This window comes from Castor canadensis, chromosome 4 (genome assembly GCF_047511655.1).
Source record: "Castor canadensis chromosome 4, mCasCan1.hap1v2, whole genome shotgun sequence".
NCBI lineage: Eukaryota > Metazoa > Chordata > Mammalia > Rodentia > Castoridae > Castor > Castor canadensis.
In genome coordinates, this window is record NC_133389.1 from 67,344,123 (window position 1) to 67,356,444 (window position 12,322).

The 12,322-nt window shown below is 40.2% G+C and overlaps 1 protein-coding gene across 1 annotated transcript; it reads right to left on the reverse strand.

Moving 5' to 3' along the window:
* Positions 1 to 483: 483 nt before the first annotated feature.
* On the reverse strand, positions 484 to 11,907 carry LOC141422538 (5'-AMP-activated protein kinase subunit beta-2-like). The gene is made up of 2 exons (XM_074070415.1): positions 11,785 to 11,907; positions 484 to 11,566 (listed from the first exon to the last, which is right to left on the reverse strand). The coding sequence occupies exons 1-2, from the start codon at positions 11,805 to 11,807 to the stop codon at positions 11,338 to 11,340; spliced, it is 252 nt and encodes an 83-aa protein (XP_073926516.1). The 5' UTR covers positions 11,808 to 11,907; the 3' UTR covers positions 484 to 11,337.
* Between the last annotated feature and the right edge of the window lie 415 nt (positions 11,908 to 12,322).

Sequence of the window (12,322 nt, forward strand, 5' to 3'; positions counted from 1 at the left end):
ATCATTGCAGGGCCAGGTGCTGGACCAGGAGAATACCCCGATAGCTCAAAGCATGGAAGAATAGTTCAAACTACCCAGTCTCATACTCCCTGCTCTGCCTTACCACATCTTTCCCATAAAACCCCAATAAGGCTCCAGCCTAGACTTCCCCACTCTCCTGTCTTCTGCCTCTGCACCAAAACCTGGCACTTCCCTGTTGGCTCTGTGGTCTGCACTAACCCACTCTCTAGGACAACTGAGTAAGACAGACTCCATATTGACTTTACCACACTACATCCAACATTTTCTTTCTTAAAACATACACAGGGCAGGACATATGGTACGCAAATAAGTAGAGAGCGATGCTTCAGACGAATGGATAGTGGTCAGTAAAGGCTTGGAAAAGATAAGTTCCAAGGATCATAGTTACTTACTGACAAACTAACCTAAAAACTGTGTGTATGAAAGTTAGAAAATAGGAATAAAAGCTAGAATATTGGAGAGGGAGTGCTTCTTTTGGCTTGTATGTTGCTTATTCCATGGCTGTACTGGGATTGAACGCAGAGTCTTATGCTTCCTAGGTAGGTGCTGTACCACTTAAGCCATGCCCCCATCCCCTAGGATATTGTTTTAAGGACTGCTAATGAGTATTCAATAATGAAAAAAATTATGCTTCTTAAATATCTAGAGTTCTATAATTCTATGACAGAGGAGGTAATTTCAACTATGGTCTATTGTAAGAATTTTGCTAAATCTCACAATGTACCCCCAGTACAAGAATATTTAAAAAAGGAAAAGTTAAAAAAAGGAAAGGGTCTTAGTACATGGCCAGGCTGGCTTTGAACTCATGCTCCTCCTGCCTATGCTTCTCAGGTGATGGGATTACAGGTATGTTCCCACACAACAAGAAAATGATAAATTGTGGTTCCATGGGTAAAATCCAGGGCCTTGTGCATAGTGATCAAATGCTCTACCACTGAGCCATGTCCCCAAGTCCTTCATATATGTGAGGTTTTTTTCTTTCTCTTTTTTTGGTGGGGGGGGCAGTGATTTAGGTTTGAACTCTGAGCTTTAGGCTGGTAAACTAGGTGCTATACCCCTGAGTCACACCTCCCGTCTGTTTTTCTGGTTATTTCAGAAATGGGTTCTTATGAACTGCCTGGAACTATGGTTTTCCTGATCTCAGCCTCCAATGTCACTAGGATTACAAGTGTGAGCTACCAGCATCAGGCTCCATGTATTTTCAATGTGCCCAAATGGAATTATGTGACAGTGCATTCACTAAATATTGTTTTCAAGGTTGACTTAATTTGTGGTGTGGACATCTAATTCCTGCCAGTGCTGCCATTGTTGGCCTCTACCATATCACACTTGCCTTCTTCCTATTCGTGTAGGAACAGGCTTCTCCACTTGTCTCATTGAAATCCATGCCATGAGATATATTCTCTTACATGCTTCCTCACAAATGTGTGAGATACTGACAGAGATAGCCAGCAGTGTGTTTGCTGGTGTACACAGAGTGTACACACAAATTTGTGACACATACCCTTGAAGGTTCCAATAGCTACGTTCAAGGACTACGTACTTCTCTATGACCACCAATTCTGGGCATTTTCTAATTGGGCAAATTTCACTGATACATAGTACAATTCTGTGCAGGTTTTTGGTTTTCTTTTTTTTTTAATGTTCATTTGGTTCTCTGTTATGAGGCAGGGTTTCGATATGAAGCCCATCTGTGGCATATATCTTCATGAGGGCTGAGCTTTCTGTAAGGAAGTACAGTCCACTTTTGCCTTTATTATGTACTTTGTAAATGCTCACGTACTTCCTACAACGTATTAAACACTGTTCTCCACAAACTGAACAGACGTTCAATTCCTCATGGTAAACCAATGGTAATATATTAACATAGATGGGATATATATTTAATCTAATTATCTTGTGAGCCTTAATACTTAGCATACAGATGTTAAAATGTCCTTGTCACTTATGTTTCTCTAAATTTGGGCAAAATCATCTAACTGGATGTCTATTTGCTGTTTAAGTGTTAAATAAAATGCTTCCAGTCCAAAATAGTGTTCTGTAATTCTAAATTGCTTATGCAGATTGAATAATAGTACGAGGAAGAGACAACACGTAGAAGAGGAATGAATGTAAACAGGAGATTTTGGTGCATAGAATGTTACCCTCCTAAACAAAATAAACCAATCCACTGCTGCCACACACTCAGCCTTGTCTCCGCAACTGCATGTGTACTTTTTGCCTTCCACCAATCCCAGCAGCTTTCATCCTATTGTTTCCCAGAGTATATCAGGCTTTTTTCAGAGTACACCAAGGCATTATTGTTCTTGAGTCCCAAAAGAGTTAATGTGTACATAGCCCCATCAACTAAGTACTGCACATGGGACTATGATAGGATTGTGTTCCCTGGAGATAATGGCCCTGATCCATGCTGACTAAAACCTTCTACCTCAGGAGAAGTTTTGTCAGGGGAGAGAAGTAGAGTCACCCATTGAAGGTGTACATGTTCAAATCTGAAGCACTCCCCTCAGAGCAAGGCTCTTGGGCAAGGCTCATCTCATTCATTCCTGCATTTGACGAATACTTTTATGTTTATACCATGTGCTTTCACAATTGTACATGGTGGGAATGGAGCAATCAAGTAAATTATCATCTTTGTGTGGTTGATATTATATCAGAGGGACACAGACTTTTAATCAGCAAATATTTTTAAAGACTCTCATTTCAGAGAGTCATAGATGTTACAAAGAATGTAAATCAGAAACTTGAGACTGAAGGTAATTGAAATTTGGGGGTTTGGGGTAGGAAGCTACATTAGATAGGAAGTTTAGGGAATGCCACTTTTAGGAAGGAATGTCTGAACTGAGATGAGATTTAATTGTAAGAGATAGTCATGTGAAAATAAGGGGTAAGATTCAGTGCCACCCAAGACAGTGGCAAGGGTAAGGCTTGAACTCAATATCACATTCCCTGGCCTTTAGTTGAGATCTGGAGCACCAAGGAGCATCTATAGCAGAGATGAGTGAAAAAAGTTGTGATTGAGAATGTAAAATTGTGGGGGAGGGTTTGGAACCAGTGGGAGGGGAGAGGATATAAGGAATGGTGTAAATATTATGTACACATGTATGTACATGAGAAAGTAAGACCTGTTGAAACAATTCCAGGAATGAGGTAGAGGAGGGATAAAGGAGAATGACAGAGGGGGCAAATTTAACTATGATATATTGTAACAACTTTTGTAAATGCTGCAATGCACTATCAGTTCAACAATATAAATAAATAAGAGAGAAAGAGGGGAAAACTTAAGAGTACAGCCCAATGTAGTCATCCTCAGCACTGGTGCGGAATGGCTTCCAGGACTATATCCCTTCTGGATACCAAAATCTGTGGATTCTCAAGTCCCTTATATTAAATCGTACATAGTTTTTTATAGATCTTATGCACTTTCTCCAGTATACTCCAATTCATCTCTAATTACTTCTAATACCTATACAATTCAAATGCTCTTTGAATAGTTTTTACACCTAATGGTTTAGGGAATGATGACAAGAAAAAAGTCTGTTCATGTTCTGTACAGATGAAATTGTTTTTAATATTTTTGTTTCATGGTTGGTTGTATCCAAGGATACAGAGTACAGACTGTATTCCACTTTGGAAAGCAACAGGTGAATGGAAGTAGTGTATCCTCCCTTAAGAAGCAGAACAGTTACACTAACAGGTTAAAGACTATAAAATCTTTCTGTAAAAAGACAGGAAGACAAAGGCAGAGGAGCTCAAGCAGACAATGCCAGACGTAAAGCAATGTGACAATTCCAAAGTTAGAGCATGTTTTACTTACACAGTTTGGAAAAGATGTGCCTCATTGCCAGGTGCCTGTGGCTCTTGCCTGCAATCCTAGCTACTTGGGAGGATGAGATAGAGAGGATCATGGTCCCAGGCCAGTCCATGCAAATAGTTGGCAAGAGTCCATCTCCAAAATAACCAGGGCAAAATGGACTTGAGGGTTGGCTCAAGCAGTGGAGTGACTGTTTTGCAAGCATGAGTCCCTGAGTTCAAACCTCATCCCGCATGTCCCCCCCACCAAAAAACCAGTTGTGTCTTATCTACAAGGCTGTTGCCTCCTTGGGAAAAAGATCTTTTTTGTTCACTTTTCTATTTTTGATATGAGCTTCTGATTGCTACTTCTGTTGTTCCCTAAAATGAGCTGTGATTCAGTATGTTGTTACAGAATTTGCACACATTAAATGTCTATAGAGGGTATTGATAAGTGGGAGACATTGAGATTAAAACTATGTAGAATTTACTACCAGTGCATTTTGAAAAGAGGAATGTATTGAGGAGAGAGGAAGTGTACATATAACACAAAGTGCTCATCAAATGCAATCTTGAATACCTGAAGGTTATTTTGAATCTCTGTGTGGTCACTGTGTCTCCAGAAATCTTTGTGAAAGTATAACCTTTGCCTGAGTTTCACTGTTAAGTAATGTTTGTCTCTTTTCAGACTCATCAATGAAGAAAGAAAGAGCAGTCATGCAACTGGTAAGAGTTAGCAAATTCAGCTCATGAAGCTCACAATTAGTGGTGGCAAAGATAATTAACAGATAATGTCAATGGCATGAAGTGTTTTCACAAGATAATAACCTCCTGCTGCTGTATAAATGTTGAAGTGAAGTCCATTTTTCAAAAACAAATGTCAAATTTGAGACAGGAATTGTTATCCCATAAAATAATAACCGTTACACAATGCTCTGTTGCAATAATATTTCTAACATATTATATCTTGCTCTAAGATAATGCTAGAAAAATGTAATCATTTTATAAGAAGGCTGTAGAATTGTATCATTTGATGTTACAGTAGTGAATGTTATGGTTTTTCAACTGGATCAGAATGTGGCTGTTTTTAGTTTTAACCATTTAGAAATGCTTATTTCTGAGTAGTTTCTAGTATAGCTAGTGATCCTCTTGTATGGGTGCCTGGAATGCGGTCTACTTGAAAATATCTGAGAGTCTAAATGTCACATCATGTCCTTTATTGCCAGTACGTAGGTCTCATAAAAATAAATAATTTTAAACTCATTCTAATTTGGTAGCTTCAATTGAACATTACAGCTTAATAGGCCTATTTTTTTAAAAACTTACATTTTTTTCCCCTAGGAATATATCTTTCCAAATTCCAGGCAATTAGAAGCAATATCACTAACCAAGAAGACAATTAAGTAATCACATGAATAAATATTAGTGACTGTTATCACAGCTAGAAATTTTGTGTAATCTATTTTATCTCTCTCATTTTATTACACTAATTTTGTTTTAGTTATCAATTTATTATCTTTCACATGAAAGCCCTCTTTTATTTCCTGCTCTGCAATATTAGAAGTAAACCTTGCAAGCATTTCTTCTCTGCCAGCTAGCACAATATTAAGTTTTGTGACTACAAACTGATGGAGGAAGACCTACCTGAAAGAAGTGTTGTTTCTTGGTTTCATGGCGCTCTCTCAGTAAACTCCCCGTGTGTGGAAGCCGCAGCAGCATCCAGCGTTGCTTCTCCAAGGGCAACTTTTTTAGAATGCAACTTCTCAGCACAGCAGCCTGGCGGGGAGCTTCCTGGCGCAACCACCCTTGCAGAGCCTCACCAGTGAGTTCCACCGTGGGAGCCCTCAGCAAACATCTCCGCCATCTTGTGGACCACTGCCGCCTCCCGCCGCCCCCACAACGCAGTCTGGGACTCAGCGTTGGGGGTGTGTTCTGCAGTATTTGCTCCTTTCTGGTGCTTTGCCTCAGACACAAAGGTTCTCCCTATAGCTGTTCTTTATAAAGGATCAAGTCATTTGTAAATGTAATTTTATCTCTTCTAATTTGGATTTCTTTTTCTTGCCTAATTGCCCTGAATTTCCAGAAAAATGTCAAATAACAACATTAAAAGATGAGTGTTTATTTCTAATCTTAGGGAGAAACTTTCTATCATTTATCACTGAGTATGATGTTGTCATGGAGTTTTTGTAAGTAGTTTCAATCATGTGAGGAAATTCCCTGTTAATTTTAATTTGCTGAATTTTTTTTTATCATGGAAGAGTGTTAAACTTTGTCAGATGCTTTATCGTTTCATTTCTTTCCTATGTTTTATATATTGATTAACTCACACTGTGCCACCTTTGCGTTCCTAAGAAAAATCACACTTGTTCATGATATATAACCCTTTTAATGTGCTAATGGATTTAGTTTGCTAGTATTTTGTTGATTTTTGCATATTTATTCATAAAGAATAATGGCCTGCAGCTTTCTTTTACAGTGGTGTCTTGGTGTGGCTCCACTGATGAATTAATTCTAGTTCATAGAATAAATCAGGAAATATTCCTTTCTCTTATGTTTATTGGAAAAGTTTTAGAAGGACTGATATTTAATTCCTTAAATGTTTGCTGGAGTTCACCTGCTACCATCAGGTCTAACTATTGCTATAACTATTGCTGAGGTATTCTTTTATAATTTTTTGATTTCTGTAGGGACAGTAGATTTAAAGCAATATTATTCATTTCTGATTTTAGTTGTTCACGTTCTTTTTTTACTTAGAAAGACGATAAAATTTTCTAATTTATTGATACTTTCTAGGAACCAACTCTTGATTTCATCAATTCCCTTTTTTAATTCTGCATTCATCTTTATCGTAATATTTATTATTTCCTTTCTTCTATTAAATTATAGTTTAGTTTAGTCTTCCCTTCCTAATTTCACATGGTATAAAGTTAGGTTATTGATTTGAGATAATTATTTTTTAATTCACTCATTTAGATCTATAACTTTCCAGGGATGCAGGGACACATGCAGTCCATAGTATTCTGCCCTTGTCTCCAAACCATGTCCTTCTCCTGTGTACATATACTAATTGCATTCCAATATCCCCACATCTTAACTTATTAAAACATTGCCTCAACAGTATAAAAGCACTAGTTAGACTCCTCTAAATATCCTCTACATCCAATAGGGGTGAGACTCAAAAGTGAGTTTCATACTGAGGCAAATTCCTCTCAAGCTGTAAGCCTAATAAAAACCAAAAAAGTTAACTTCCAAAACACAAAGGTGGGACAGCAGCAGGTTTAGCTCCTTCCTGCCAAAATGGAGAAAGAGGGAAACAAAAGGTAACAAGTTAATCTAAAACCCAGTATGGAAAACAAATCTTAAGGCTTGAGAATAATCTCCTTTGACCTCATGTATCACCTTCTACACCCACTGTATGGGGTTGGTGTTCACAGTGCTGCAGGTGACCCCATTCGCATGACACTGCTTAGTGCGGTTCTCATGGGTTGGAGTTACATGATGGTGGCTCTAGAGGAGGTCAATATTCATTTTACCATGGCTTCACTATACATTTTGCTACTGGAAGTCTCTGTGGTGAGTTTTGCAAAATGATCTTACCATAGGCCCCAGGACCATTGCTACTCATGATGACAAATACAAATATGACATAAAATTTGAATTTGATTCTAAAGCTTGAGTATAGCCACTCTGGGGAAAAAGGGGCAATCATAATTTTAAAAGTTCAAAGTAATTGAAAAGCAACAACAGCTCTCTACAAAGATTGTGACAGTGACCACTATGCTTTCCCACCCAAGAAAAGCAGGTTTCTAAGGAAAGACCACAGATACCAATCACTCTTAGAATTCTTCTCCAGTCCTCATACAGTGAAGACCTCATGGGTTTTAGGCTATTAATAAATTACATTCATATTGTAGCCCCAGTAATTCCCAGTTGGATAACTTGGGCAAAGGGCAAGTTAAAAAACCTCTCTGTGCTTCTATTTCAATTCTACAAGTAAATGTTAAACATAAATACATTTTAGCACTGCAATGGTTAGATAATGCATGATACGTATACACACACACACACACACACATACACACAACCTATCTACTTTTCTGCACAGGCCATATAGGTAAATGGGGCAAATGGGGATATTGTAGGAATCTCTACACATGTATCTTTCAAATCCTGGATAGAGGCACTGATTTCTACAACCCCTCCAGGATTGCCACGTAATATTGTCCTTGACCTACTATTTTCTTAGATAGAAGAAGTTTTAGAGGATTCCATTTGTTCTTTAATGCCACCATAGTTTTCATTTAACAGGTTGGGAAAAAATATGGTTATTCAACTAGTTGCTTAGTGCATATTTTGCAAGCGCACATTCTAGAACTGGAAAAATGTCCACAGGATTGGTACAGGGACCCATTGGACTCCCCTTAACACAGGCCTGAGATAAAATTTCATTGATAATCTGGCTTTCATAAGCCCCTACTCTGACTGGTGAAATACATTAACATTTTGCGTCTCCTGAAATCGAAATCAATTCAGAGCCCTTGTGTAACAATCCTCCAAAAGTCTCATTATTTCCTTTTCTCCAAAGCATGGTTACTCTGGTTTCAAAAAAAGAGAGAAAAACTGAGACAAAGATTAACAAAAATTTTCAGCAGTGTAGTGCAGTCTTTCCTTTCATCCAAGGGGTGCTCAGTCTAGGAACACACTCAAGTGTGGGAATTGATTGAAGAACCATGATTCTCTGTTGAAGTTAATCTGTTTTTACTTGGCCTAGAACACTTTCACTTACACATATCAGTTGACAATTTATTAGACTGTCCATCTGTTTCACTTCTGGGGACACCAGGATCAATGAACCACATGACTGGTCCCTGAGGCAGACTTCTATGATTACTGATTTTACTCTTCTCTCTGCTTTACATTGTGGAAACCGTGTTCACCTTGTCATTGGTGATTAAGTGCCAGCACATGGCCCTGCAACCCCAGCATCCAATGATCACCACTGCATTTATGAATCCCACTCTAAGTTTTGACATACAAAGGAGAATAGTTACAAAACATCATCGTTACTGAGGTTGATCTCACCAAATTATTTCTCATAGTTGTGTTGAATGGTGTGTTCTCACTCCTCCCAAATGTTGGTGAGCATTCTTAGAGATAAATCCACCCTAATATTCTGATCCCCCTGAGATTTTGGATTCAGTTTACCAAGCAGTCCTGGTATTTCAACCTTATTGAATATACGACATCATTGATTCCATTTTTGAGACAATAAAACATTCTATCAGTGCTGTTTATAAATCCTCAAGATTAAATGTAGACATTTGATTGGATTCATATCAACAAATTTGACCTGAAACAATTTCATGTTTCTTCTACCATCATCTCAGACCCTTAATATCCATTTCACACTTTTTTCTAGATTTCTGTCCATGTAAATTAGAAAAACAGACTATTTTTTGGTGTGGGTCATATTTTGTACCTTACCCTTTAGGCTTTCATGTGAATTGTGCCTATTATTCATAGGATGTAGCCACATTTGTGGGTTCCATGTATTGTGCTTCATTGAGATCTTGCCATTTTCCCATTCTACTGTTCAGAATTCCATTCCTAAGCAGTACCCTTATTTTACCAACAGATACCTTATGAGGCTGAGAATTCAATTTGTGCTCTAATTCTGCCACTAACAGAATGATACTCTGTGTTGGTTTTGTTTGTTTCAGAAGTGTCAGTCCTGCATCTCAGGAGGTAAGGGCTTATTTTATGGTAGAGATGCTTTTGAAACATTTATATGGAATTACGATGAGAATTTGCAACCTTGAGCTCATCCTTTTCCTTTACCATTTTCTCCATCACTGTCAGAAACAACCATTGAATCTCAATATACTCTTTGGTTTAATAGAAATATTCTGTTATCAAATGGAAGGTCACCTAGAATCTTATCGTCTGTAAATATTCAATTTGGAGTATCCAATGGCAATAGTTTGCCTTTCTTAATAGCCACAGGCAAGCAGGATTGTCTTTACCACTCAAAATAGAGATAATAGAGTTCATGAGATTAAAGAAATAATTCCACAAAATTCAGAACAAATTTTAAAAACTCTTCCTAAAATTGTTTCTTCTAGAACCATTCTCAGTACCAAAATCTTACAAATTAAGCGTTCTAACAGAGAAATACTACTAGTATGATACATAGATAATTTAGATAGCTATTGATAGATGATAAATTGATAAGTAGATAGATAGATAGATAGATGGCATAAAGAGATTCATTTCAAGGAATTGGCTTCTGCAATTTTGGGTGATAGTGAGTCAGAGATCTGCATGGGCAGACCATCAGGATAAATGGGAAGTTATTATTCATAGGTGAAATTCTTTTTCCTCAGAGAATGTTCAGTTTTTCCTGTAAGGACATTTAACTGATTGGATGAAGCAGCCCCAGATTGTTGAGGAGAATCTTCTACACTTAACATCAACTGGTTGCAGATGGTAACCTCATGTACGAAAGTACTTTCCAGCAGCACTACCTTTATGTGTAACTAAAAAGTTGGGTGCTGTAGTCTAGCTAAACTGACAAATAAATCTGGCTGGTGCAGACTCTTACATTTGGAAATGATGCTGGAGTTTGAACTCAGGGCTTCACACTTGCAAAGCAGGCACTCTACTACTTGATCCACAACTCCAACCCTTTTTTGCTCTGGTTATTTGGGAGATAGGGCATCACTTTTTGTCCAGGCTGGCATGGACTACAATGCTCCCCTTTTGTGCTTCCTGATTTCACTGGGATGACAGACTGCATTAAAGCAACTTCCATGTTTAAATGGAGGGGAGAATGTAGGTCTAAAATCCTGGCTTTCTGACACTCAAGTGGTTGACAAATAATGACTTTTGTACCCCTGATTCAATGCACAAGTGGGGTTGTCAAATAGTGAGAAACACTATCACCACTTACTAACTTCTGGAGGATGCACATTTCCCAGATGACCCAAATGACACCTCATATGTCAAATAACAAAGAGAACCACTCCCTTCCATAGACCTCACAGAAGCACAAGGCTTTCAGCGCACTTCAACCAACTGGAAGAATGACTTTGATTCTAAGGCCATGAAAGAAAACAGATCCCACCCTAGGTGGCATAGAAAGAGACAGAGCAATTTGTGTAATAACCAGTTGATAATGGAAAAAATGTCTTGGCCTGACCCATGGTTATTTGCTGATGTGAAGGAGGCAAAGCAAGACACAGCCTCAAAATAAACAGATAAATCAAAATAATATAGGTTTAAAAAAAAGGACTAGCTTATCCAAGTCACCTGAGGCAGAAGTGAGGAACTGTGCCAGGGTCGGTGGCACAGGGCGCCCTAGACACAAGCAGAATCTAGGATGAGCCAGTGACAAGGACCTGATCACCACACCTGTCCTCAACTGTGGCTGCGAGCTGGGGAAAGCAAGAACTCCCCCTCTCGGTCCTATTTTGAGCCGGCACCTGGAGAGAACTTGCCACCAGACACTTTGTCCTCGAAACCCCTTTAAGGCGGTTCAGAGTGGACAACCAGTTGTGGGTACAGGGACCTTACCCGGGCATTAAGCAGGCTGAGAATGCTGGGGTCATCGCTGCTCCCCACCATGATCTTCTGCTCCTTGCTCGGGGCATGGACGCCAGTGCCCTGGGCGCAGGTGGCCTTGGCGTCTTGGCGCTCCAGGACATGCGCTCGCTGGTGGTGTTTCCCATGGCTGCAGTTCGGCTCCCGGGGCCACCTGCACCAGAGCGACACCGGGAGAGGACAATGAAGCTGAGTCCGACAGGGAATCTCTCAGCCAACAGCCATGCACCTGTTCCCCTCCTGCCCACCTTCCTCCCTCAGGCCTGTAGGGCACCCGCCAGTGCCCGGTGTCCCGCCACACTCGCTCAGGAAGCCACTCAGGGAACCCCCGCACCCCGCGACCACCAGCCGGGGTATGGGCAACCCACTCACCTCTGCCGACATGCTCTCAGCATCAGCGCGATGACTGTATGGCCACAAGGCCCGCCAAACCTCAGAAGCCATTGTCTCCAGGTGCCACCAGGGTCCTGCTGGACTACCACTAAGCTGTGCAGCCCGCCCCTCCGCCACGCCCACCGCTCTAGCCACCCCCCGGGGCCACGCCCACCGCTCTAGCCATCCCCACTTCCCCTTGGTGGTACCACTGTCTCCCCTCTGGACGGAGCCCCGCCCCGTGGGTGGAGCCTCAAGCGCCTCCCCTGTCTCCTGAGCAAATCAGGGAGGTGGGTTCCTGCGGGGAATGAATGGATGGCCAACTGCAGGCTGAAAGCAGTACTGTCATTGTGACAGGTTAAAACCATGCCTTGGAGACGCAGGAAGGAGCAGCCAGAATGGGGTCTCAGGGAAGAATAAAGATGGAGCTATTAGACAAACCTTGACAAATTGGCGAAATGTCAGTCTCTGCAGAAAAAGGAGAATGCTCTACTAGGCTAAGAAACAGCACATATTGAGCAACTCAAAATCAAATTCA